The sequence below is a fragment of the Camelina sativa genome, chromosome 20 (assembly GCF_030686135.1).
Source record: "Camelina sativa cultivar CO46 ecotype springtype chromosome 20, ASM3068613v1".
Lineage (NCBI taxonomy): Eukaryota > Viridiplantae > Streptophyta > Magnoliopsida > Brassicales > Brassicaceae > Camelina > Camelina sativa.
In genome coordinates, this window is record NC_141899.1 from 27,163,118 (window position 1) to 27,188,731 (window position 25,614).

General features: G+C 32.9%; 4 protein-coding genes, 1 long non-coding RNA gene and 1 pseudogene across 7 annotated transcripts; 4 read left to right on the forward strand and 2 right to left on the reverse strand.

The window, feature by feature from the left end:
- The first annotated feature begins 567 nt into the window (after window positions 1-567).
- Window positions 568-2,416, forward strand: LOC104771364 (pentatricopeptide repeat-containing protein At5g42450, mitochondrial pseudogene; annotated as a pseudogene). Its single transcript, XR_015592472.1, has one exon. The product of XR_015592472.1 is annotated as a pentatricopeptide repeat-containing protein At5g42450, mitochondrial pseudogene (transcript).
- A 208-nt stretch (window positions 2,417-2,624) lies between these two features.
- On the forward strand, window positions 2,625-5,435 carry LOC104771365 (uncharacterized). 2 transcript variants are annotated; one of them, XM_010495882.3, is made up of 13 exons: window positions 2,625-3,042; window positions 3,154-3,244; window positions 3,331-3,526; window positions 3,606-3,696; window positions 3,862-3,897; window positions 3,975-4,076; window positions 4,171-4,301; window positions 4,388-4,436; window positions 4,509-4,598; window positions 4,685-4,738; window positions 4,907-4,972; window positions 5,065-5,162; window positions 5,243-5,435. In XM_010495882.3, the coding sequence occupies exons 1-13, from the start codon at window positions 2,965-2,967 to the stop codon at window positions 5,307-5,309; spliced, it is 1,149 nt and encodes a 382-aa protein (XP_010494184.1). In that variant the 5' UTR covers window positions 2,625-2,964; the 3' UTR covers window positions 5,310-5,435. The 2 variants fall into 2 exon arrangements, with proteins under 2 accessions (XP_010494184.1, XP_087361157.1); XM_087505031.1 differs by lacking the exons at window positions 2,625-3,042; window positions 3,154-3,244; window positions 3,331-3,526 and having other exon boundaries at window positions 3,557-3,696; window positions 3,970-4,076.
- An 8,318-nt stretch (window positions 5,436-13,753) lies between these two features.
- Window positions 13,754-15,095, reverse strand: LOC147919443 (uncharacterized). Its single transcript, XM_087503969.1, has 6 exons — window positions 14,949-15,095; window positions 14,733-14,832; window positions 14,379-14,475; window positions 14,156-14,280; window positions 13,980-14,064; window positions 13,754-13,904 (listed from the first exon to the last, which is right to left on the reverse strand). Exons 1-6 carry the CDS (start codon window positions 15,093-15,095, stop codon window positions 13,754-13,756), a joined length of 705 nt encoding a protein of 234 aa, XP_087360095.1.
- A 1,424-nt stretch (window positions 15,096-16,519) lies between these two features.
- LOC109124771 (protein ACCUMULATION AND REPLICATION OF CHLOROPLASTS 6, chloroplastic) lies at window positions 16,520-20,053 on the forward strand. The gene is made up of 6 exons (XM_010495884.3): window positions 16,520-17,243; window positions 17,344-17,568; window positions 17,676-17,936; window positions 18,019-19,009; window positions 19,362-19,495; window positions 19,600-20,053. The coding sequence occupies exons 1-6, from the start codon at window positions 16,743-16,745 to the stop codon at window positions 19,888-19,890; spliced, it is 2,403 nt and encodes an 800-aa protein (XP_010494186.1). The 5' UTR covers window positions 16,520-16,742; the 3' UTR covers window positions 19,891-20,053.
- On the reverse strand, window positions 19,927-25,067 carry LOC104771367 (kinesin-like protein KIN-7J). Its single transcript, XM_010495883.2, has 12 exons — window positions 24,722-25,067; window positions 24,541-24,630; window positions 24,356-24,456; window positions 24,123-24,236; window positions 23,947-24,028; window positions 23,807-23,874; window positions 23,665-23,727; window positions 23,451-23,575; window positions 23,031-23,367; window positions 20,963-22,927; window positions 20,604-20,884; window positions 19,927-20,514 (listed from the first exon to the last, which is right to left on the reverse strand). The coding sequence occupies exons 1-12, from the start codon at window positions 24,894-24,896 to the stop codon at window positions 20,172-20,174; spliced, it is 3,744 nt and encodes a 1,247-aa protein (XP_010494185.1). The 5' UTR covers window positions 24,897-25,067; the 3' UTR covers window positions 19,927-20,171.
- LOC147919444 (uncharacterized) lies at window positions 23,217-23,888 on the forward strand. Its single transcript, XR_015592346.1, has 3 exons — window positions 23,217-23,344; window positions 23,527-23,623; window positions 23,734-23,888. It is a non-coding gene; the product is annotated as an uncharacterized LOC147919444 (long non-coding RNA).
- Window positions 25,068-25,614: the final 547 nt, after the last annotated feature.

Here is a 25,614-nt window from a genome sequence, read left to right on the forward strand (position 1 = left end):
GAAGCTATGGTACCTCTCAAACTGATTGAACCCTAGACTTCTAGTTTGACAAAAAAGACACTATACAATTAAACAAACCCCAATTTCACTGATCTTTCAGAAGTGGTGCATTTGAATACCACGACCAATTGTAGAAATTTTGAACATAGCAGATCTCGATAGGGTCCTAATCTAGTTTCTCATAAATATTTTCTTTTACTATTTATTGGTATTTTATAATTTGGGTTTAGGAAAAATAGTTTGAGGAAAACACATGAACTCTTTTACAAGACTAAACTCTACTTAATCCAAAATAAACAAAAAACGTGTAGTACTAAAACGAAATGGAATTGAAACCAAACCAAACTAAATTGAATAAAACACAAACCAATTAATATTTCTTGCCCACAAAAAAAAAAGATCGTATTAATTTTGATTGGAATTTTGTTTACTAAACTAAATTTAAGAAACCGAATTCCCAGTTAAAAAAAATAAAATAAAAAGATAAATTAACCAAAATGTCCAACCCGTAAATTGCATATAAAACAAACAAATTGAGTCAAAGAACTAACCAAGAAATTGGTATCAGAAAACACAAACTAAACCAAGACTGAATTGGAATGGTTTAAACATAAACATAATGCTCTTATAACGTGTGCGACAACAAGTGCAACTTCTCTTGCTTGTTAATGCTCTCTCCCAATTCCTGGGTTCACGACGAGTATTAATTGCTCTTTGCTTATGGTTTTATCTCAAACACTGTTCCTTTTACGAAAATCTCACTCTTTTGCAAGTGCCCATGTTACCAAATCTCATAATTATATCCCCAACCCGGTTAAACATCTTGAATCGGATCTGCTCTGTAACGCACACCACGCGTTCGACGAAATTCCTGACTTAAATGTCATTTCTGCTACAGCGGTGATTGGTCGCTTTGTGAAGCAAAACAGGCATGTAGAGGCAAGTCATGCCTTCAAAAGATTGTTGTGTTTGGGCATAAGGCCAAACGAGTTCACGTTTGGCACCGTCATTGGGGCTTCTACATCTTTCAGAGATGTCAAATGGGGTAAGCAGCTACATTGTTATGCATTAAAGGTGGGGCTTTCGTCGAATGTGTTTGTGGGTAGTGCTGTTTTAAACTGTTATGTGAAGCTGAGTACGCTGGTAGATGCTCGTAAGAGTTTTGATGATACCAGAGACCCAAACGTAGTTTCTATTACTAATTTGATAAGTGGGTATCTTAAGAAACATGAGTTTGAGGAAGCCCTTTTGTTGTTTAGAACAATGCCGGAGAAAAGTGTTGTTACTTGGAACGCCGTTATAGGAGGGTTTAGCCAGACAGGGCAGAACGAGGAAGCTGTGAATACATTTGTGGATATGTTAAGGGAAGGAGTGGTGATGCCTAACGAATCAACCTTCCCTTGTGCTATAACAGCCGTGTCCAATATAGCATCTCATGGTGCTGGTAAAAGTATACACGCCTGTGTTATCAAGTTCTTGGGTCAGCAATTTAGTAATGTTTATATTGGCAACTCTCTGATAAGTTTTTACTCAAAATGTGGAAACATGGAAGATAGTCTTCTGGCTTTCAGCAAGCTCCAAGAAGAAGAACGGAACATTGTATCTTGGAACTCTATAATATGGGGTTATGCGCATAATGGAAGAGGAGAAGAAGCTATAGCCATGTTGGAGAAAATGGTCAGCGACACAAACCTGAAACCAAACAATGTGACACTTCTTGGACTGTTATTTGCATGTAACCACTCGGGCCTAATCCAAGAAGGGTACATGTATTTTAACAAAGCAGTGAATGGATATGATGATCCAAACCTGCTACAACCAGAACATTATGCTTGTATGGTGGATATGCTCTCGAGGTCAGGTCATTTCAAAGAAGCAGAGGAGCTTATCAAAAGTATGCCTCTTGACCCAGGAATTGGGTTTTGGAAGGCGTTGCTTGGGGGATGCCAGATTCACTCAAACAAGCGTCTGGCTAAGTTAGTAGCGTCTAAGATCTTGGAGATGGATCCCAGAGATGTTTCATCATACGTAATGCTTTCAAATGCTTACTCTGCTGCGGGAAAGTGGCAGAATGTGTCCGAGATAAGGAGGAAGATGAAGGAAATGGGTTTAAAGCGTGTCACAGGATGTAGTTGGATTGAAGTTAGAGACCAAGGTCGTGTCTTTGTGAATGCTGACAAGAAGAACGAACTCAAGGGTGAAGTGTATAGGATGTTGAGACTTATTACACAACATCTTAGAGGAAGATGAATGTGGTTAAAAATTGCGAATGCAACTCTTAACATGTGTAACACAATCTCCTTGAGGGCTTCTATGCCGATCTCGTAATAATTCTGTTATTAGTGTAAGTTATATTAATAGATTCTCTTATAAGAGTGAATTGCATAGAAATTACTTCAAACAAACAATTAAACAAGAATGTGTATCTCCCTATCTCTCTCTATCTCTTTGCTAATGCTAAGAAAAGAAAAACGCGTAACAAAATGTGATTTTTGTTGGGTCTCATTAATTTAAAGGGTGAAAGAGAAAAGTGGAACAATTTTGAAACTCCATTGACGTGTTTGCCCAACCTTAACACTACTCAAGAGTACACTTAAATGTTTTTGTTCCATACATCAGAAAAAGAGTTTGAAAGTCACTGTTTCAAGTAGTACAAAAGCCTTTGGACAGTGCCTATAAAAATCAAGTACAGATGCCTTGTTTCAAAAATTATAATTAAGATAAAAAATAAAAAAAAATAAAGGTAAAAAACATGGTTTATTAAAAAGATTTTGAAACCACATTGGTAACCTTTTTCCCATGTAAAAAATTTCGGTGGATGAATCGTGTGAGCCCTTTTCAATCTCTCTCGTCTACCCCAACCTGGCCACGGTGATCCGTCCGTCGCGCCCTAACCGTACCTCCAAGAACTTTCCAGTTTCCACCACCCGGTAGCGCGTGTAGTACCACCGCCGGATCCCTCACATGGCGTTCGAAGGATTCCCACCTCTAATCGCCGACCAGCTCCACCACTTACTCAATCACTCGCCTGATTCCATCAAGGTAATAATAAGATGGCCCAAATTTCAAACCAGATTCAAGCTTCGAATCATCTCCTGAATTTGTGAATTAGGGTTTCATAAGTCGTAATAGTCTGATTTTGTTTACATGTAGATTGAAAATGTCTGGTCTGGTAACAAGATTAATCCCAAGATCCTCGATCGCTTTACCTTGGTGATACCTTACTGTCTTGAAACGATTAAATGTAAGTTGTTGTTTCTCTTGGGCGATTTTTTTGGTTAAATCGAAGCTGCAGATCTTTTTAAAAATTCGTGTTCATATCGTTGGCAGGGGATGTTATTTACAATTCAGAGTATGCGTTTGACCCTCCTGATTTTGTATTTGGACCCGACGATGAAGATTTTATGCCGTGTAGTAGCACTATTACTCCTGATGATGATGATCAAATATCCTTGCTGAAGAAGGCTTTGTCTGAGTGGGATAACGAGGATTCTACGCGGTTGCTTGTTCTCATTCAAGGATTGAGGTTGTTTCCTTCAAATCTAACCCTTTTTTTTTTTGCGTTTGAGTAATCAATGTTTCTCTTTGAACGATGTATTGTTTAGGGATCAATATGTGGCCTACCAAAGAAGGCGCGTCGGCCAAGTTGATGATGATCGCGTCAAGTTTGAAATTAGTACCGTGTTAACTCGCAAGGTATCCTGCAGGCATTTACATCTTCATATCAAATGTTTGGTGTTATATTGTTTGAATGGTTATGGTTTCTCCAAGCATATTGTTTCCGATTAATGTTTAGGCTTGTCACTGTAACCACCATTTTTAGTTAGAACTTCCATTGTAATCTCGTTCCCCCATTCTCAGGGAATTGAAATGCAAATGGCTTCAGGAGTTGACAAGGTATATATTGCTCTCAAGATTCTTTGTGAAGTAAGACGCATTGTATGCATTTTGACTTTCTATTACCTTTAGTGTAGCCAGAGGAAGTCAAGTTTGCAGTACCTCTTGTGATGGATATGAACATAAACAAAATGGTGGTTGGGTGCCCTTGGAAGCATCAGCAGAAAATTTATCTTCAGGTTTTCTCCTCCTTCCTATATAAGTCGCTTTTATCTATTCTTCACTCTTTTAAAATTTGCTAGCATCTTCTTGATACACTGGTTACGGATGCAGGTAGTGTACCCGATTCTTCGGAAATTTGAATCAACACCTTCAGCACCTCGTTTGAGATTAGTCTCATCTTCTGAATTAAAAGCGCTATTCTCTGTTGAGGATGTTAAACTTCCTCCATGGATGGACGGGATGTAAGTTACACGTATTTACGATGCCTTCAAACAGTGCTTGTTCTAATCGCTATGTTTAACCACCTCTTAAATTTCTATTTCAAAAGGTGCTTGGCTGAATATCTTCCCCATCTTGAAGAAACCCTTGAGAGACAAGTAAGTTGAACTAAATCTTCCCACACGAACTAAATTTCTATTTCAAAGGGCCTTATCAAGCTTAGTTTCTAGATCCAGGAAGCTGTTTCTGCAATTGATTTAAGGAGGAGTTTTATTGAGGCATTGACTATTTTTCTTGGAAGACCTCTTGAAGCTAATCCTGTAAGCATTTCTTGGTGCGCCTTGGCATATGTTTAGAGATATTTCCGAGCTGCTTAACTTTCTTATTTGTTTTTTTTTTTTGCTAGACCTTTTGCCGTCAGGCTACATTCCTTACTGCCTCTGGACAGTTTACTTTCATGGTAATTCAATCACTATTCAGGCCTTAATTTTTCAAAAACAAATTAAACTCAAGCTTTCCAAAATTCACTTTTGCATTTATTCATGTTTCAAACATGTCTTCTTGAGAACTCGAAGTTTCAAAGTAAATATGTAGCAGTGGATAATCTGGGGTTTCGGCTTTGTTTTAGGTTCATTTCTTCTTTTCAACTCAATTTCCAAAGCAGCAACCAACTCTAATGCTTCAGAGTTGTCAGGTATCAAACTATTTGTAAACGAATCAAACAAAAGGCTTTGGGCTTCTCTTTATTTCTTTAGGTTTTAAGAATTGCAAGCTTTTGCTTTGCAGCATTTAAACCAATCGAGTGTACCTGTAAAATCAAACCTCCTCAGTGAGTATCCGTGGAGTCCAAGATGGGAAGTGGGTCGAATGGCTGAGCGACTGTGGTTAGTCTCTTTGGACTCTTTCTTAGATAGTCTCGTTAACTAATTCTCCATCCTAACATTCAAAAGCTTACTTTTTGCAGCGATTTCTTGACCGATGAGGCTGTGAACTTCAAAAAATATTGTAACGAAGTGGTGCTCCAACATTAGAGTACTTGTTGCTAAAGTGAGTTTGTCTTAAATATCTTTGTCACACTTCCGCTATGTTAACTCAAATGGAGTACATTTCTGTTTCAAGGGAAATACTGAATGACAGTTAAAAGCTTTTTTCCTTGATTTCAACGGTTTCTCGATTAGCTCTGTTTCCTTTTTCCATTCATAAAAGTTTTGAATTTAGAGACTTCAGTTGGATATTAGAAAAGAGAAATAAGGGACCGAGAGGGGCTTGTGGTTCGGAAGAGTTTGAAGTTTCTAGAATTAAGTCTTTGGTTTTCCATCGATTAAGAGAAAGTAATAGTTGAACTACCGGTTAAGAAGGTAATTGAGATATCGATGACGGATCGACCTGACATGTCTAGTGAAGGATACACAACATAATGTTTCATTACTTGACTCACAGATAAGTGTCTACGAGATCATCTTATCGGAGCTACATAATCTCTACCAAGTCATTTGTTCTTACATTCCTTTTTAAGACGAGATTTTGATTCACTATCTCGATCTTTTCCCAGATGTTACAATCTCCAGTATGCTAATTGCTAAATATGTTTTTTTTTTCCCTTTTCTGAATAGATTATTATATATATTTAATTATATGAGATGCTATTGGAAAGTACTAATAATTAAAGATATTGAATTAAAAAATATACAACTGTCTTTTAAATTTACTAGAATATAAACCCGTGCTCTAGCACGGGTTGAAATTCCTTCTTCATGTTTATTTAATAATTTTTATTTAAAACATCCGTGATTATTTTATTTGGTTTAAAAGTTTTTTGGATAGAACACTATGTCATGAAATCATATACTGAATATAACTTATGAAAATAACATCTATTTTGTAAAATATATTCGAGTATATCTAGACTTTGGCCCGCGGTATAACGCGGATTAAGTTGTGTGATAAAAAATTAATTTTTTTTGTTAATTTTATTTGATTTGTTTAGTGTTTAAAATTATAAATTGCATTTTGATTGTTAATTATATGACTTAACATATATTATAGCGCATATTAATTTTAGGATCAAATATGTAACGTATGTTTATCAAAATTATCGTGACCGAAAAAGCTTACCAAACAACATTATTCCAAACTTAAATTTAATCAAAGACCATATTTTTGAAATTTTAATCCGTGCTATAGCAAAAAATTATATTTCTTGAAATTTTTTCATATTATAGTGACATATTATTGATCTGTGCTATAACAAATCAAATTAGAGTATTTATAATTTTTAACTTTTTGATCTATCATATATTTATCTATCATATATTTATGATATTCTTAAAAAATATCAAATTAAACTATTTTTAAAGATTCTAAATTAAATTATTTAAAAGTTTATTATAGTATATAAAACTATACAATTCAACAAAAGAAATATTCAAATTTTGACCCGTTACTCGGTCAAAATTTTCTGATAAAGTTAGATTAGATTTTATTTTTTAGTATAATCGAAAATCACTAGTAATCTGCGGAAAAGTGATTAATTTCTAAGATTTTTTTGTTTATATGTGATAAATTAAATATTATTTGGAGATTTTATTTTATTCTTTGGAATATCCTTTTTAAGAAGATCCCAATCCTAAATCTATATAACCTATCAAATAATTAATCCATATAACCTATCAAATAATTAATCTTAGTTATAACTTATATTAATATTATATAGTCTACTAATTTGAAGTTGTGTACTTCCGTTTTATTAAAGAGGGGATTTAGTAACTAGGTAGTAACCCGTGCTACAGTACGAACAAAATATTTTTTATATAAAATATAAATTTGTAAAAGTAGATTAGAATTTTATTATTTTAAATACAAAAATTATGTGTTTATACAATATTGGTATTAAATCCAATTATCAGATTTCAGTTTAGTTTTTGTTTGGATTATTGTGCATAAGATGTATCTACTTTAGAACGAGAAATACGTCCCATTCCGTCTTGTTCCATGTACCGTTTCATTCTATCATTTAAATGATTACTCGTTAGACAATATTTATTAATAGAGATTGGGTAAAAAATTTAGACGGGATACCCAAATTTCCCGTTAAATTCTTACTTTTATTTAGTTAGTTGAAAGTATCCAAAAAAAATATTTAATTGTTTTCAAAAATGTTCCTGTATCGTATCCATTTATATTTGAAAGTTGGAATTAAATTTAATCATCCAAATTTTATGATCTTATCTTGTTTTTTGATTGAAAATATTTTAGATAATTACTTTTATTGTTTGAATTACCCGTTCCCGTTTGTTACACATTCTTTTTTTACAAAATCATATTTTCTTTTTTATAAATGACATCATTTACATGTTACTAGAATATATCCCGTGCTTAAAGCACGGGTGAACATTTTTAAAATTTTTTTGAATATAATAACAAAATTTATTGTTTTTTTTTTAATTATTTTATTTGAGATAGTATTTATTTTTAATTATTATGTAAATCTATTAATCTATTTGAATACTAATTATTTTAGAATATTATAGTATTTTATTTTTGAGGAATTATCACATTTTTATATTGTTTATTTGTTGTATTTGCATCATATTTTGTGAAATATAAAATAGTAATTTTAATATTATAATTGTGAGTAAATAAAAATTATTAATTTATCATCTATATAAATTTAGTTTTACCAACCCGCCAATGTGGAAATTAAAACACACATTTTCATACATTGAGTAATATATCTTCGTTTTAAAAAATTCAAATCACAACATATGCAGAAAATATGCATTTTATTAATTAAATGTATTATATGAAAGTTCTAAACAATTTGTAAATAAAATAAAATAAAGATGATAGGAGAATCATAATTTGAAATCTTAACAAAATCTTCGAATTTAGTTATTAAAAATAATTATATTGTATACTTAGATATAAAATCTTAATTTTTAAAATTATGATTGGTTTATATATATTTTTTAAAAAAATACGTAATTTCGTCCATAATTTATTAGAGAGAGAAAATATTTTTTTAGATTTTTTCAGATTTTTTAATATTTGATATGTGAATGTTTTTTATTTTTTATTTAATTATATTTATTTAAATTAGTTAATTAAGTTTAATTAATTTTTTCTAATGGCAATTGAATGTAATTTTTTACAATTTTTAAGGTTAGTTTCATATTTGTACTTCTCAATTAATATAGTAGGATTAAAAAAAATGTTTCCTATAATTTTCAAATAATTATTCCAAAGTAGAGATTTTGTTCTATAAATATAAAGATGTTTATATTTCAAATAATCTAGTGGAACTTACATGGGTGCAAGTCAGGCAAAAGGGAAGAAAGTTCAGAATGCTCTAGAGAGTGAATGTCAAAGCTTAATTCAAGCAATGCAACATTGTTGGATAAAAGGTCTGCGCAAAGTCATATTTGAAGGAGACTGTCTCGAGCTTACAAAGTTACTACACAGACAATCTTTCAATTTTGGAATGCATAACTGGATCAGAGAAGTATTACACTGGAAGGAAAAGTTTGAAGAAATCAAGTTCACATGGATTGGAAGAGAGGGCAACAAAGCAGCAAATCAACTAGCAAGAGACCCTCTAATCAATAATAATTCCTTCAAGTTTCATTATTATGTTCCGAACAATCTAATAAGGTTCCTCCATGAGGATCATTGTAATGCACACGTTTAATAATTCATACAATCAGATGTTACAAAAAAAAAAAATATAAAGATGTTATAAAATAGGGCAATATATTATGTACTTTTACTATTGCATCAAATAATTTCCCTAATAATTATAACTACTTAGGTAGCAAATATTCCTTACTTATACAATTTCTTTCACCACAAATATCCCGTTTTAATTTTAAATATGGTTACTTTCAAAATCGTATTATTCTCATAAAAATTTAGGTGATTGAAAATATTGTTATCACAATTATGTTCAGTACTAATATGCAGAAATTAGTCGGCTAGAAAAATTCTTAAGTTTGTAGGTTAGATAATAAGAAATTTATGAATAGTTTATTTGTTTTCCAAAATTAGTGATTGGATATATTCAAAACTCATGAAATCAAATCTAAAAAAATCCTGAACTTGAGATAATTGCGGGATCTATATCTCGAATATTTGGTTATCAAGACAAACATTAATATAGACGATTAAATCAATTAGATTATATATTTGAGATTTATGTAAACTTCAATATTCATAATTTTAACAAAATTTGACACCAAGTTTTTAAAAATTTATCGTATTATCACAACTGATGTTTTTATTGAGATTTATGGAAACTATTATAGTGGTTATTTTGATTTATCATGTATTTAACTAATTTATTTACTTTTAAATAAACAGAGACAAATAAAGAACAAATAATAAATAGGCCAGCGAATGGGGTAACAAAATAAAATAAAATAAATTCTATTAAGCTTGTTAATTTAGAAAGAGTAAACAAATGGGGAACCGAATAAAACAAAAAAACTACTAAGCTGACACTAAGTGTAATCGATCTTGGTACCTTTGACACAATTCCTCAATATATTTAACCACCAGATCATTTGTATTTTTTGCCACAAATGATGGAACTAAATTATCTTAAAGCTATGCGAGATAAGTAAAAGAATAGAAAAATGTAAGATCTGATCCGGTAACCCGCGCATTTATCTGAATAAGATATGGGTAATTGACGTTTTTACCCTTTTCAAGAATCAATTAATTTGTCCTATTTCCAATGGTATTGTGATGTAATCATATATATAAAAGTAGAGTTTCAGTCTCTCCTTATTGGTCCACTTGGCAATGCAATTTTAACAAAAAAAAAATATATTAAAACACAAATTTAAAACAATTAAATTTCACATTTAATTCACATAATATAAAACTGAAATCTTTATAGCTTCTCCCTATAAATTATGCATTAACTTTATTTCTCTACTAAGTTGTATTAATCAATTGTATTAAAACAAAACAATAAATTAGAATTGTAACTCTTATTTTTCTAAATGTAATTTTTCATCATTTATCTTCCTATAAATACTCAATATCTTATTTTCTTAGTCTATCACTCTTTCATTCTCTCATCTTCTTCCACTACTCTCAAATCTCTTTTTTGTTTTGTTTTGTTTTGTTTTGAATTTTTTTTGTTATTGTTGTTGTATGGGTTATAAAAATCAAATCAAATATCATTGTAAAAGCTTAGTTTTAGAGTTTGTATAATATGTATATCTTATATATTTATTTTAATCATTTAAAATGTTTATCTCCATTTTCTATTTTATATTAACATCTTATAAGTCATTATTTTCTTACTTCCTTACAATATTCACCACATAATAAGATCATAAAGTTGAAATGATCCATATGTAATTATCTATTATGTCTCTGGTTATCTCACATATTCATGTATCATTTTTAATAATTTATAAAGATCAATATAATATTTAAAGATCAATATAATTATCCATTTATCCATTTATAAAGACTATTTTGTTTTGTGATCCAATTGTTAAATCTGCAGAGATCAATATAATATATATATATATATATTTTTTTTATGATTTGAGGTTTTTGAAAACAAAAAGAACATAATTAAATAATTAGTTTTTTGTGTCTTTAATCAATATAAAAAATGATCCAAAAAACAAAACATATTCAACTGGAACTTAAATATAAAAATAAAATATAATTTTAAAAATATCATTTCACTAAATTCTCTAAAGATGAAACCATTAGTATGAAATCTAGCATTATAAATTAAATTGATGAGTGAAAACCAAAAAAATATAAGTTATCCTTGGGATTTTAAAAATTTTGAGATTGAAGAATTCATATAATTTTATAAGAAAACTAATTTAGTTTGTCACTTAAAAAGTAATATTTTTTATTTTGAAATATTATGTGTAAGTGTTGAGTTTATATCAACAAACAACCAAATCATGTGAATTTTGATTCAGCCACTTGGTATTCCTTTTATTTTAGGTTATAAAAAATTAAAATATTTATTTATAATTAAAGACATGTAACTCCATTTAACTCAAATGTAACTCCTATCCAATAATTGTACATTAATTCATTCCTCCTACTAACTTATTATCTTTCAAGAGAAATTATTTTTGGTTAAATTTTAATATTTTTTATTTATTTTGGTTGGCTAAACTTATATTCATATTTTGGTTAGCTAAATTAATATATTTCTCATGTAAAATTATTTTTTATAATATATTTCTCATTTCAAAGTTTAAAGCAATATATCATATATATAAAAGTAAGGTTTTGGTCTCTCTTTATTGGTTGATTTTCATTTAATGTTTTCTAATTTTTTTTTATTTTTTTTATTTGCTTTCTAATTGCTTTATATAATATTTAAGATCAAATAAACACAATACATTTAACTCACACATTAAAATAAAATTATAACTGAAAATAAAATAAATTATGCATTAATCATATTCTACCACTCAATTTTATTCAAACACAATAAATTACTATTGTAACTCCATAGTTCTAAATGTAACTTCCATCATTTCTTATCATATAAATAAGCATTCTCTCAATCTATCATTCTCTCATATTGACATTCTTTTACTATCTCATTTTCACATTCTCTCATTCTCTTCTACAATACCTCAAATCATTTTTCATTTTTTTTTTGTTATTTTTGATTTCTTATTTTTGTTGTATGGGTTGTAAAAAAAAAATGAAATATCATTGTAAATTGTTAATGCTAAATTTTAATTTTAGAGACTACATGATATATATTTTACATTGTTCTTATTTTAAAAGATTTATCTCCTTTATCTAATTTGGATTATTATCTTATAAGTAATCATTCCCTCTTCCTCTCCCACCAATATCAAATGTTGTTATATCTCATATGTGTTGTAAGAGTTTGATTCTATATTTTAATTTAGAAAGTATTATATATATATATATATATATATATATATATAGATATTACATTGTTCTATTTTTTAAAGATTCATCTCCATTATCTAATTTGGATTAGCATTTTATAGTAAACATTCTCTCCTCCTCTCCTACCAATATCAAATGTTGTTATATCTCATATGTGTTGTAACTTGTAAGAGTTTGATTCTATATTTTAATGTAGAAAGTATTATATATATTTAACATTGTTTTCAATTTTTATTTTATTTCTATAAAAAAATATTTCTTTTATATTTTTTGCCTTTCTAATCTATTCATATTTATTTTTTAAATTTGCATAGTTAAATTTAAATTCACATATGTTGGTTTTAACAAAACAATCAACTTTATTTGAGAATTAGATGTTCCTATTCATTTTTAAACGATCAATGTGTAACATATAAACATTTTGTCTTGCAATCACAAGTTCCATTTCCATTGCTTAACTCCATGGTTAAACTATAATATATGTTGTCCTATTTGTAAGAATAACAACATACTTATTTAATTTATTTAAAAGAGCAGATGATTAAACGAAATAAATATTTCTCCAAATTTTATAATTCAATCAGTGAGTGTACTTATTACTTTGAAAAACTTTACATTGAAGTTCATAAAATCATATAAAAAAACTAAAATACTATATCACTTCAAATTTGGAAGGAAACACTTGGTATTCCTTTTAAAAAAAGTCAAGACACATATAAAAATTTATTAATATTTAACTCACTTTAAAGATATTAAAGGTCATTTAACTCAAAAATAACTTCTATCCAATAATTTCATACATTCCTCCCACAAAAAAAAAAAATATATATATATATATATGTTCAAGATTGTATTTAAATATTACATAATTTTTTAGTTAGCTAAATTTATAGTCACATATATACAATATATATACATAAGAATTTATATTACTTATTAACACCATATTTTAACCCATTATTCGCTTAACTCAATATTGGTTTCAAAGCCAACTAAAGAAAAACAGAAACGATCTTATTGATATTAGACCAAAACATGGGCATACAAACGTAATCACTTACACGGAAGATATTTTTAAAAAAATAACTTATTATTGCAACATCAACGTATGAAGGGTTTACATAAGCAGTTAATTAGAAAATCTATAATACAATAAATGTATTGGAAACAATATCAGTCAATGATAAGATTGGATCCTCAAAAGCAAGAAACAACATCTTCATAATTCATAAAAAATAAACGCCACAATTATACACATCTGAACGAAATGGTATAAACATATAGTGTATAAATAAAAGTGACGGCAAAGCCCGTATATGCCTAACTAGAATTGGACCCGTGCTACAGCACGGATTGAAATCTTTTCGTTTATAATTTAATTTTGTTTAAAGTGTTGTATTTTCAAATTTTATTTTGTAAAAATGATCATGTTTGTTGTTTGTCTTTTTTTTTATAACATGTGTGGTGATATGTTTAGAAACCCAAATTATATGCATCAGGCTGTTGTCCAGGACATTATTGCATTAGAATCTATAAAGACATGTTTTATTATAATACACGATTAATGCAATTTACCCTTCACCTCATAAGAGTCACGAAGCTCTGATATTGTTCTCCATAGAAGCAGATTTGCCATTTCATCCGTTATTTTCCGGGAATGAAATTTCGGTTTAGGTCCCAACATGAATAAGGCAATACCATCCGCAGGTAACCTGAGATATATTCCATTACTGTTTCTGCTTATCTAATGAAACGAACTGATATTTTAAGGGTCTCAAATTGCTTACATATTTTTGAAATCCACTGCCTCTGGTATGTCAGGGTTAAACCATACATCAAATGCATCAAAAGAAGTAGCCACACTCCTCACACCTATTTCAAAATCCACATAAAAGAGTATGATCAATTGAAGGGACATTTAATGTGTGTATTACTAACCTTTAAAGATGTAAGTATTACTAACCTTTATACTCTACTACTTTGCCCCATCGAATTAAACAAATGACCATCCCACCAACAAATTCTTTAGATATCTCTTTCACTTGGTCGGTCCATTTTCCCCAAACAGTACAGTTGAGGATGTTATTCCTGTATTCGAATTTCAAACAGATTTGCATTGTAATGTGATGTAGAGCTTTACGTAATTTTTTAATATGGCTATAGTAGAAAATAATGAATTGACTTACTCAACATCTCGTAATTGGAAATCAAGCTTTTTCCTTGGGGTTCCATTGACATCGAGAAGCTCTACGTCTCTCACGTTCACCAACTGTCCAATAACATCTACATTTACAAAATCGAATATTACTTTTTAAACAAATCAAATAAAAACATTAGAATAATAGCTAAGTAAACAATAAGTAAGGTTTACTTACCGACCAAATAATTTAGATCTAAGGTATTGTGGTTAATTTTGTTAAAGTTAACCAAATCAAGCCATATATTATTGGACATAGGATCTGAAGGGGAAACCTCTGTTGTATACAAAAAATTAATTTTGTAAGGATTTTTTGTTGACCGATATTGTCCAGTGACTTTACTGACTGAAAATTCCTCAATCACTTTCCAATCCCCTTTTGTGAGATGTTTCCTAAATTTTGAAACACCCTCTTTCTTCACTGCTGCTTGAATCTTGTTACCCTATAGTAAGAAGTATCAAATATATAAGCTTTTTTTTTCATAATATTGCATACTACTCTCAAAGAATCACGTTATACTAATAAATAATTAGGATCATGCTGAAACACAATACTTACATCTTCATCCGAGAGAACCATTTCAAATGACATACCAACATCCTTGGAATAGTGTGTCCAAGTATGCAGTATTTTAGCTCTAATACACCATGAATTCTTGTAGGGTTTGAGATTGTTTAGCATGGTAAACTGAGAAAGTATTGTCATTTTTCGGTTTGAGATTGTTTAGCAAGATTTTATTCCATTTTATGATACTGAGTATATTTTATTCCCTTACTAAGTTGTTTATCGTTTGAAATAACTGAGTATATTTTATCTCCTTTACTAACTTGTTTATCATTTATTATCTTATCATTTATTATCTTATGAAGAGTATAGGGTCAATGTATATCCTATATATAACCTATTTTTATGCATTTGTAACCATTTATATTTTTTATAAAGTCTACCAAAAAGAAGTTGTGTACTTCCCTTTTATTAAAAGGGGGATTAAAACGAAATAATACAAAAGAGAAAACGAAAAAAGACAAAAAAAAAAACAATAAAGTGCCAACTACACCACAACCCACGCGTTGCGTAGGGAAGCACCTAGTTTTTTAGAAAAGTAATGTTTCTTTTATAAACGACTTTTCAATTAAACAAATAGAGAACCAAATAAAACAAATTTTTTTTTAGTAATTTGGCATCAAGTGAAATCAATCTTGGTACCTTTGACACAAGTCTCATTTTATTTAACTACCAGACCATTTCTAGTTCTCAGAATAGATGGCGGAACTAAATTATCTTTAAATCTTTGAGAGATAAGTAAAAAAGAGAGAAAATATAAGATCAGACCTAGTAACCTGCACGTTTATCCGAATAACATATGGGTAAACATTTTTACCCCTTTTGAGAATCAATTAATTTGCCATGTTTCCAATAACATTGTGATGTAATTTTTTAGAAAAGTAATTTTTATTTTATAAACGACTTTTTAATTAATAGTAGGGATTTATCATTTTCTGTATGTTTATATATAGTTTTTTGGAATTAGATTTTTTTCCTGAATATTTCTTAATAATATATTAAATTATTATTTATGAGAAAATAAAATAAATGATTATTTATATAAAACATCTGCTACAACACAATATAGAAAACATAAAATAATGTGTAAAACATACTATAATATGTAATTTGAATTTAAAATATTACCAAACGAAAAACCATCATATTCAATATATTGTTAATATAAATTTGATAATTATGCTACATATACAATTATTATTTCATATTTATAATATCTTGCAAATTATTATTCATAAATCACAATTTAAAATCCGAGTACCTCACAATTTTTTAAATTTGAATATGTTGACATTCTTCAACCATGAAATACTATGAAAATATTTCACGAGAAATCATTACAAATTAAATTTAATCGTAAATTTGAAAATAATTTATACAATGCAATACTGTAGTACTGATTTTTATTCCCCCTTTTTTTTTTTCTTTTTGGTTCAAAATTGTATAGTTGGCCATTTCCAATTACTATACAACAAAAGTTAAAAAGTGCATATTATTCAAATTTTTTAACAAAAGTGTCTACTTTTTTTTTTTTCAACTATTGAGCCAGAGCAGGCCAGTCCATTAGCCTAATCCTAAAAGTGTCTACTTTTATAATTACTTTTCAAAATAGGTCTAATACGGACTCCACAATTAAAATTTCACCATTTCCTATAAAAAAATTAATAATCATAAACAAAAGTACCATAAACCCTAAACGACCGACCCCTCTTTCTTCGGTATATGAAAACAAACAAACAAAGAAAATGAAATTTCGTAATTAGAGAGAGGACCCAAAAAGACTCTCCCATGGAAGCTCTGAGTCACGTCGGCATTGGCCTCTTCCCATTCCAATTATGTAGACTACCACCGGCGACGACGAAGCTCCGGCGTAGCCATAACACCTCCACTACTACTACTACTATCTGTTCCGCCAGCAAATGGGCCGACCGTCTTCTCTCCGACTTCAATTTCTCCTCCGATTCTTCCTCCTCCGTCGCCACCGCCACTCTCGTCTCTCCGCCACCATCTATTGATCGTCCCGAACGACACGTTCCCATTCCCATCGATTTCTACCAGGTATTGGGAGCTCAAACGCATTTCTTAACTGATGGAATCAGAAGGGCATTCGAAGCTAGGGTTTCGAAACCGCCTCAATTTGGTTTTAGTGACGACGCTTTGATCAGCCGGAGACAGATTCTTCAAGCTGCTTGTGAAACTCTGTCGAATCCTCGGTCTAGAAGAGAGTACAATGAAGGTCTTGTTGATGATGAGGAAGCTACAGTCATCACCGAGGTTCCTTGGGAAAAGGTAATTTCTATTCAATTTGGAATTAATCTTTCTCTGTTTTGATTCCTTAAGTGGATAAAGGAAACAACTTTATCATGTTCTCTTTGGATATCTACTGAAGGTTCCTGGTGCTCTCTGTGTATTGCAAGAAGCTGGTGAGACTGAGGTTGTTCTTCGAGTAGGAGAAGCTCTGCTTAAGGAGAGGTTGCCTAAGTCGTTTAAGCAAGATGTTGTTTTAGTTATGGCGCTTGCGTTTCTAGATATCTCTAGGGAGGCCATGGCATTGGATCCACCTGATTTTATTACTGGTTATGAGTTCGTTGAGGAAGCTCTGAAGCTTTTACAGGTAATTTTACTTGTTTTTGGATAGTGTGATGAATTTGGGTGCGTTAGTTTTCGGGGGAGTTATAAGAACTCACTTTGATTGATGCTTTGTTCTTGAGTTTTGTGTAGGAGGAAGGAGCAAGTAGCCTTGCACCAGATTTACGTGCACAAATTGATGAGACTTTGGAAGAGATCACTCCACGTTATGTATTGGAGCTTCTTGGCTTACCGCTTGGTGATGAGTACGCAGAAAAAAGAGTAAATGGTTTAAGAGGTGTACGCAATATTTTGTGGTCTGTTGGAGGAGGTGGAGCATCAGCACTTGTTGGGGGTTTAACCCGTGAAAAGTTTATGAATGAGGCTTTTTTACGAATGACAGCTGTTGAGCAGGTGTACAATTCGATACCTTTTCTTCTTTCTTTATAACGACTCAACTAAGTTCCCCATTCTAATATATGTCCTTGGGTTGTAGGTTGATCTTTTTGTAGCTACTCCGAGCAATATTCCAGCCGAGTCATTTGAAGTTTATGAAGTTGCACTTGCGCTTGTGGCTCAAGCTTTTATAGGTAAGAAGCCACGCCTGTTACAGGATGCTGATAGACAATTCGAGCAACTTCAGCAGGCTAAAGTAATGGCTATGGAGATTCCTGCGATGTTGTATGATACACGGAATAATTGGGAGATAGACTTTGGTCTGGAAAGGGGACTCTGTGCGCTGCTTTTAGGCAAAGTTGATGAATGCCGTACTTGGTTGGGCTTAGACAGTGAGGATTCACAATATAGGAATCCAGCTATTGTGGAGTTTGTATTCGAAAATTCAAATCGTGATGACAATGATGATCTCCCTGGACTCTGCAAATTGTTGGAAACCTGGTTGGCAGGGGTTGTCTTTCCTAAGTTCAGAGACACCAAAGATAAAAATTTTAAACTTGGGGACTATTATGATGATCCCATGGTTTTGAGTTACTTGGAAAGAGTGGAGGTAGTTCAGGGTTCTCCTTTAGCTGCTGCTGCAGCAATGGCAAGGATGGGAGCCGAGCATGTGAAAGCTAGTGCTTTGCAGGCACTGCAGAAAGTTTTTCCTTCTCGCTATGCAGATAGAACCTCAGATGAACCCAAGGATGCGCAGGAGACGGTGTATAGTGTAGATCTTGTTGGCAACAACGTAGGCCATGATGGTGAGCCTGCTGTCTTTATTACAGAAAACGAAAGACCCTCTGAGAACGTTGATACATACGATTATGTAGTTCAAGGTGGGGTCTCAAAGAGTAGCACTGATGCAGTTACTGTTGATAAGTCCATTGCCGATATGGTAAAAGAGGCAAGTGTGAAGATCCTAGCTGCTGGTGTGGCTATTGGAATGATTTTACTATTCACCCAGAAGTATTTGCCTCTAAGAAGCAGCTCATCTTTTCAACGCAAGGATATGGCTTCTTCTATGGAATCTGACATTGCTACCATAGGTATGGTTAGACGATGCAGTTTTCATTTAAGTTCATTACTCAAAATAATAATGTTTTGTGAGCTTAGAACATAGTTCCCAAGATAATTGAGTTGCCCCTGGAGTTTTTCAAAACTATTCCAATTTCTTGACAAGAAAGAAAGTTATTCATTTACTTACACACGTCCCAAATGTAGTACCGAGATTAACAAGTTACTGCTTGAATTTTTTGATGAAACTGTAGACAGAAATGTCTATTTCACTATCAATATATCTGTTTACAGAAATGTCTATTTCACTATCAATATATCTGTTTAGGATAACGTAGGATCACATATCTTACTGTGGCTTTGTACAATTTTTTTCTAATTTAGGGGCAGCGAGAACTGAGGATTCAGAAGCACTTCCCAGAATGGATGCTAGGACTGCAGAGAGTATAGTCTCCAAGTGGCAGAAGATAAAGTCTCAGGCTTTTGGGCATGATCACCGCATAGAAATGTTGCCAGAGGTAAGGGAATAGATCCGCAATTCAATCGATGATGCGAAAGCTGTTGACCTGGTTGTAGTGTTTGGAACTTGCCTGGTGCCTTTTATGATTCTGGTTATTTATAGGTTTTGGATGGGCGAATGATGAAGATATGGACTGACAGAGCAGCTGAAACTGCGCAGCTTGGGTTGGTTTATGATTATACACTGTTGAAACTGTCTGTTGACAGTGTGACAGTCTCAGCAGATGGAACCCGTGCTCTGGTGGAAGCAACTCTGGAGGAGTCTGCTTGTCTATCTGATTTGGTTCATCCAGAAAACAATGCCACAGATGTCAGAACCTACACAACAAGATACGAAGTCTTCTGGTCCAAGTCAGGGTGGAAAATCACTGAGGGCTCTGTTCTTGCATCATAATATGCTATATAGCATACTTAAGCTTGCAATATTCTCTTTGTTTTGTAAATTTTCTCTCTAAGTTAGTGTTTATAAATGAACACAAAAAAAGTAACGTTATTGGCACATCCTCATCCTTGATCTATTCTATAACATGAGTGATAAAATATGAATTCTTTCGCAATCAGGTACAAATTATGTCCGGAACTTTGACTTATCTTACATGCAAGCCTTTCACAATATAAGGATCAGTTTGGAGACTCCTGTCTGGTTTATGTAGAATAAACGTGTGCTACTTATCATCAGGTCAAACGTGCTCTAGAGAAGGATTTGGTAAATCTCCAGCCAGATGTTTTTACGTTCTCGGTTCTAGGTAACAAGCTGAGGCCAAACATTTCCTTTGGCATTCGACTTGGCTCAACAAATCCAAGCAGCTTAGCCACAAGAGAAGCACTCTCTTTTATGTGTTCCATGTCTTGGGTGTTGGTCCACAATTTGTTCGCCACCTGCAGGCTTCTCTGCTTTGAGTTCACCTCCACACCCCATTTTTGGTAAAGTTCTATTCTTTGGCTCCATGGAAACTTCTTTGGTATTTGTTTGGAAAGCCATTCCTTTTCGCGTGTGAGCGCCTTCACTGTTTGTATCCTGATTAGAAACCAAAGGAACTGGTTAGCATAATATGGCTAAATGATTGATATTGATGAGACTTGTTGAAAAAATGTTCCAGGAAAAACCTTGATGCTTCCATGTCATTAGACATCGTCTGCTTCAGAAAAGAGAGCCTTCTAAGTTCAACTTCCATATAAACATAGTCAGAAGGATCGCCTTTGAAGAGCAAGAAGAAGTAGGTTCTATGAACCAATGGTACATTGCACACTCCCCAAAGCTCAATTATTTGCCTTCGTTGTCTCTCGAAGTCTGAAGAATTGGTTGAATGTTGTCCATTAGATGCTATCTGTAGTTTCTCCAGGGAAGCCGCTGTAAAATCTGTTTCCTTAGGTTTTTCTTCTTCAACCTGCATTTGGTGATCATCCGAACTGTTGAGAAACGACACAAAATTTTGTCTCCCTTAGAAAAGAATTTTTTGACTTACCAAATCATCAGCCTGCTCTCTCTCTGATTGATTATTGGTGGCATCTGTGGTTCCCTCATTTATATCCTGAGGATGTGGCAATGCATTCTTGTTTCCTCTAATGCTATATGTAGGGCTTTCCGGTCTGATCTCCATATTTTGGGTTCTTGTGGGGGCATATGAAATCCCAAAATCTAGATCCGGTGTTGAGTCAATTGAGTGGTGCTGCTTTGCCATTTCTTCAAGCCCTGCTACAAATTCATGGAAGCTATTGCCTGTCTCAGGATCATAGTCTTTCAGGCTACGCGCATCAATGGAGGTTGAACTCCCTGAATCAAAGGAAACGCTCGAAGTGTTGGAAGTCTTGCTTATTGGTCTTCCAGGAGACGCTTTTAGCTCCATCATCCTCCAGGTAGGTGATGTGTTATTATTAACTTCCAAATTCTCAAACCAATGAGGAGACCTAACACTCAAGAGATTCTCTCTGCAACTTCGGCTTCTTTTGGTAGTAAAATATTCTGGACTCCTAAGTTCTCTTCTAAAGGATGGTGACTGTTGTTGTTCTGCTGTGTGCATGCTCATAAGGTATTCAATCTTCTTCTGCATCTCCTTAACTTTTTCTTTCAAAGCCATATAAGACGTGTTGTTGTCAATATCATCTGTCCCAATATTTTTGCAGACAGATGATTCGTTGTAATCTCTGTTGGTGTCTTGATGCAGTTCTCTCTCCCACTTATCTCCAGATGTCACATCCTCATCTAACTTAGCATCATCGGGTGTTAACTCCACTTCGACTGTCTCTTCTGATTGCTTCTTCGTAGGGAGTGAATTCAATTCACAGTCTTCCTTTGATTGTTGTTCTGACAGAGCATTTTCTTCTTTATTTGAGCACTGCTCAGCTTGCGTTGTGGAAGGACTCATTTCCCTTTCTGCTTTCTTCATTTGTTCGTCTTCTTTTACCAATTCTTGTGATTCTTGAGCTTCAACTGATGAGTCCATCTCCAAATCCGAGTTCTTTATATTTAACTCATATGTCTCAGGCTTAGCGTCTAGACACAACTCTACATCTATAGTTATCAAGGATAAGTCAACATTTTCCTTTCCTGCAGATGTGCTAATTTTCATGTCTTCATCCTCTGCTTTCTCATTACCCATAGAAGAGTTATAGCTTCGTTCGTATTCCAGAGCTGATAAAGGTTCTTCCATTTCTGTAGGTGTGCTAATTTCCACGTCTTCATTCTTTTCTTTCTCATTACCCATAGAAGAGTTATAGCTTTGTTCGTATCCCAGAGCTGATATAGTTTCTTCCTTCTCTGGAGGTGTGCTTATATCCATGTCTTCATTCTCAGCTTTCTCATTACCCGTAGAAGAGTTATAGCTTTGTTCCAGAGCTGATAAGGGTTCTTCCTTTTCTGTAGGTGTGCTACTTTCCACGTCTTCATTCTCGGCTTTCTCATTACCCATAGAGTTATAGCTTTCTCCGTAATCTAGAGTTGGTAATGTTTCTTCCTTCCTAGGTGAGAGAACTTCAGAGATAGCTTTCTTATCAACTATGTCGTCTAATGAGACATGGCTTTTGACTGCTGATGGTTGTCCACTACTCAGCTCAGCTTCAGGTTCAATGCATCTAACTTCTTTGCACACATCTTCCAGTTTCTCGTCAGTTATTTGAACCATCTCCTCCCAGCCATCGTACATGTTATGTCTCGGAAATTGAGGCGTATTATCATCAAGCAGGAAATCATCTTCAGTATTTTCCAAAAACTCAAAGTTCCTCTTGGTTAAGTTATTGATGATACTAGGTTCTCCAAGATCTGTTAAATCATAGCTTCTTCTTCGGAGATCAGCATCAAAATCCATGGAGCTAAACATGGATTGTTCATCCATCCTAGAAGACCGCTCTTCTGCTGATGATTTAAGTAAATTCTCCACCTGGGATTGAGCTACATCACGTTGCCATTTTAATTCTTTCATTTGTTCCTCCATCTGCAGTTTATGGTCAGAAGTTTCAAGAATTAAATAGATTTCTTAGTGGGAAAAGGAGAGCAATGTATTATATTAAAGAAGCATTCAAAGAGAGTGGAATCACTTTTGCAATCACTTCCTCTTTCTGTTTCAGCAAAGAATAGAAGTCAGAGTCTCCAGAAGCAGATCCTAGATTCTTCAACTCATTCTCCATTCGAGCCAGTTCTTTTTGCAATTGCCTCACCAAAGCCTTCTCAGATACAACTAGATTGACCTGAGCATTTGTTGTCACCTCTTTAGCGCAGATTGCAAAGAGAAGGGTGTTTCTCGACTGTTCAACATGACTACGTGCAGGGCTCATTGTGCATATGATAGCTGTTCTCGCATTTCCTCCCAAAGAGTTCTGAAGGATCCGAGTAAGCTTTGAGTCTCGAAACGGTATGTGCCCGTTTTTACCTTTACTGCACTTCGAAATAATTACACTGTCTGTTAAAATACCACTATTTTTGTAGAAGAGGATTTTGCTAATGACATATAACCGAACCTTAGTTTGCGGATGACTGTTCCAAGAGTAAGTAAACTCCTGTTTATATGACAACCTTCTTTCAATCTTGTACCAGCAGATAAAGTCTGAGAGGCACGTTCACTTCCAGCCAGATCAACGAAGCACTTGAGAAGCAAAGAATAAAAAAATATTGTCATCAGAGAAAGAAAAAGGTTAAAATATCAGTCAATCTAAAACAATAATTGTACAATACCACAGACGCTGCAAGAGTGCTGGAGTTGTCAGGAGAATATTCTCGACCAGTGCTTTCTATTGTCTGCAGGAAATGCATCGTTTAGCATAGCGAGAATGAAAAGTTGGAACCAAAGGAAAAGGGATGGATTGATTAAGAGTACCAGCCGGAGTATTTGATGTGATCTTGAGCTTGTTTCATTCAAAGAAGTTTCTCCAATCTTCCTCTGAGCTGCAACAACACTGGTACATTAGTTAACGTTCAACTTAATTGAAATATTAGTAAGCCTGGCGTGTTACTTACTCTCACAGACTGTAAGAAGTTCCTCTAGATGTGTTCTGTCTTGGATGGTCTCCTCAATAAGTTTCTCAACGACGGTTCCTCTCTGGTAAAGCAAGCGGATGGAGATGAGTGAGTCTAACAAAATATGATAGATTGAGTAGCATAGTATCAAAAGTCAAAACACAAGTGATGTGTACCTCTGGATCATCGAGAAGCCTCAGTGGATTATTATCCCCACTTAGGAGATCCCTTACAGCTTCATTGTAGATCTCGATTGCAGAGAATTTGAGAGTGAATTCACGTTCTGTATGCTGAAGAAAATGAAAAAAAAAAAAAAAAAGAGTGTTTGTTTTATGGTACTTATGTAGGAAGAACTACGAGACGGAGAGAAATATAGATCATATCAATGCCGCAGGGTTTTTGTTCAAACCTTTTGAATGTAACAAAAAATGTCATCCATTGCAAATTCAGTGATGCCACTCATTGTGTATGTCTTCCCACTACTTGTCTGTCCATATGCGAAAATGCTTGCTGCAAAACCAAATGTGTCGTCAAACCAAATTCATTGTTACAAAGAAAAGTTAGATTGAAATATTCAAGGTTGTGTTTCATTACAATTGATTCCATCGAGAACACAAAGAGCAACCTCCTTGGCTCCATCTTCATAGACTTGTTTCGTGGGGGAACTGAATCCAAACACTTTATCTGTAAAAAAAATCCAAAACTTGTTTTCTTAGCATCATTATATTTATTCCACAATGCTTAATTTAGCTTTGAATATTTCTGAACATCCTACCAAATGTATATGTGGAGGGGAAGAGAGATCTCTCAGGCAAATTATTGTTGCATATTATTGTTGTGTTGTTTACACATTCCCAATCACATATATCATTCCTCGCCTTCTCCTTCTCATTCTGCGGCCTTACCCTTACCGAAACCAATATCTTCTCCCCCTTTCCGCTACTAGCCATTTTATAACGTCCCTCTCTTTCTTCAATACATTCCTACCGGAAAATGCAACAACAATTGGAACCCCTTCCTTGAGAGGGAGAGAGACAAAAGGTTTAGATTGAGAAGAAAATTTGATTTAAGAAAAACAAGAGTCAGGTAAAATCTGTAACTAGAAGAAAAACGAGTCAGGTAAAATCCCAAAATAGGTGAAAAGGCTTTTATTGGGGATTCTTCTTCCTCAAACAAACATCTATATATTCTCTAAAACCTAAAATAAGAATGTCTACAGATTGTACCCTTTTACTCTTCCGCTAACGGTACAAATCTATGACCTGTCGTAGCTCTTAACACAAATTAATCGCCACGAAGATCAAAATACAGATTAGACAAAATTGTATCCAGTCAAAATACTGAAAACAATTCTTATAACATGGCCTTGTCAAACACACAACTGAAAACGTTGGTGTCATCATTATTCTATCTCTCTATTGTTCTTCTACTTATAGTTTGACATTATTCCACAAGCATACCCTAAGTGCGATTATTATTACCTCTATAAGTTATATAACACGTTAACAGAATGTTCATGTTAAAATCCGTACCGGTATATAACGATATATTATATATAGATACAAAAATTACGAATGCAACTGTTGTGTAGATACTGAATTAAATTTAGATGATAAGATTTCGAATGTATACCTGAATATATATTTTGCAGCGAAACGATTCAAAAAC

Bases quoted from the DNA above. Each gene is read 5' to 3' on its own strand.
- LOC104771365 (XM_010495882.3), top strand. From the start codon at position 2,965: ATGGCGTTCGAAGGATTCCCACCTCTAATCGCCGACCAGCTCCACCAC. The intron at 3,527-3,605 runs GTTGTTTCCTTC...TGTATTGTTTAG, and splicing joins GTTCTCATTCAAGGATTGAG to GGATCAATATGTGGCCTACC. The intron at 4,739-4,906 runs GTAATTCAATCA...GCTTTGTTTTAG, and splicing joins CTGGACAGTTTACTTTCATG to GTTCATTTCTTCTTTTCAAC.
- LOC147919443 (XM_087503969.1), bottom strand. From the start codon at position 15,095: ATGACAATACTTTCTCAGTTTACCATGCTAAACAATCTCAAACCCTAC. The intron at 14,833-14,948 runs GTAAGTATTGTG...TTCTTACTATAG, and splicing joins TGGTTCTCTCGGATGAAGAT to GGTAACAAGATTCAAGCAGC. The intron at 13,905-13,979 runs GTAAGCAATTTG...AATATATCTCAG, and splicing joins GCAGTGGATTTCAAAAATAT to GTTACCTGCGGATGGTATTG.
- LOC109124771 (XM_010495884.3), top strand. From the start codon at position 16,743: ATGGAAGCTCTGAGTCACGTCGGCATTGGCCTCTTCCCATTCCAATTA. The intron at 19,010-19,361 runs GTATGGTTAGAC...TTTCTAATTTAG, and splicing joins ATCTGACATTGCTACCATAG to GGGCAGCGAGAACTGAGGAT. The intron at 19,496-19,599 runs GTAAGGGAATAG...GGTTATTTATAG, and splicing joins GCATAGAAATGTTGCCAGAG to GTTTTGGATGGGCGAATGAT.
- LOC104771367 (XM_010495883.2), bottom strand. From the start codon at position 24,896: ATGGCTAGTAGCGGAAAGGGGGAGAAGATATTGGTTTCGGTAAGGGTA. The intron at 24,029-24,122 runs GTACACATCACT...TTGCTTTACCAG, and splicing joins GGCTTCTCGATGATCCAGAG to AGAGGAACCGTCGTTGAGAA. The intron at 23,875-23,946 runs GTAAGTAACACG...GTGTTGTTGCAG, and splicing joins ACTTCTTACAGTCTGTGAGA to CTCAGAGGAAGATTGGAGAA.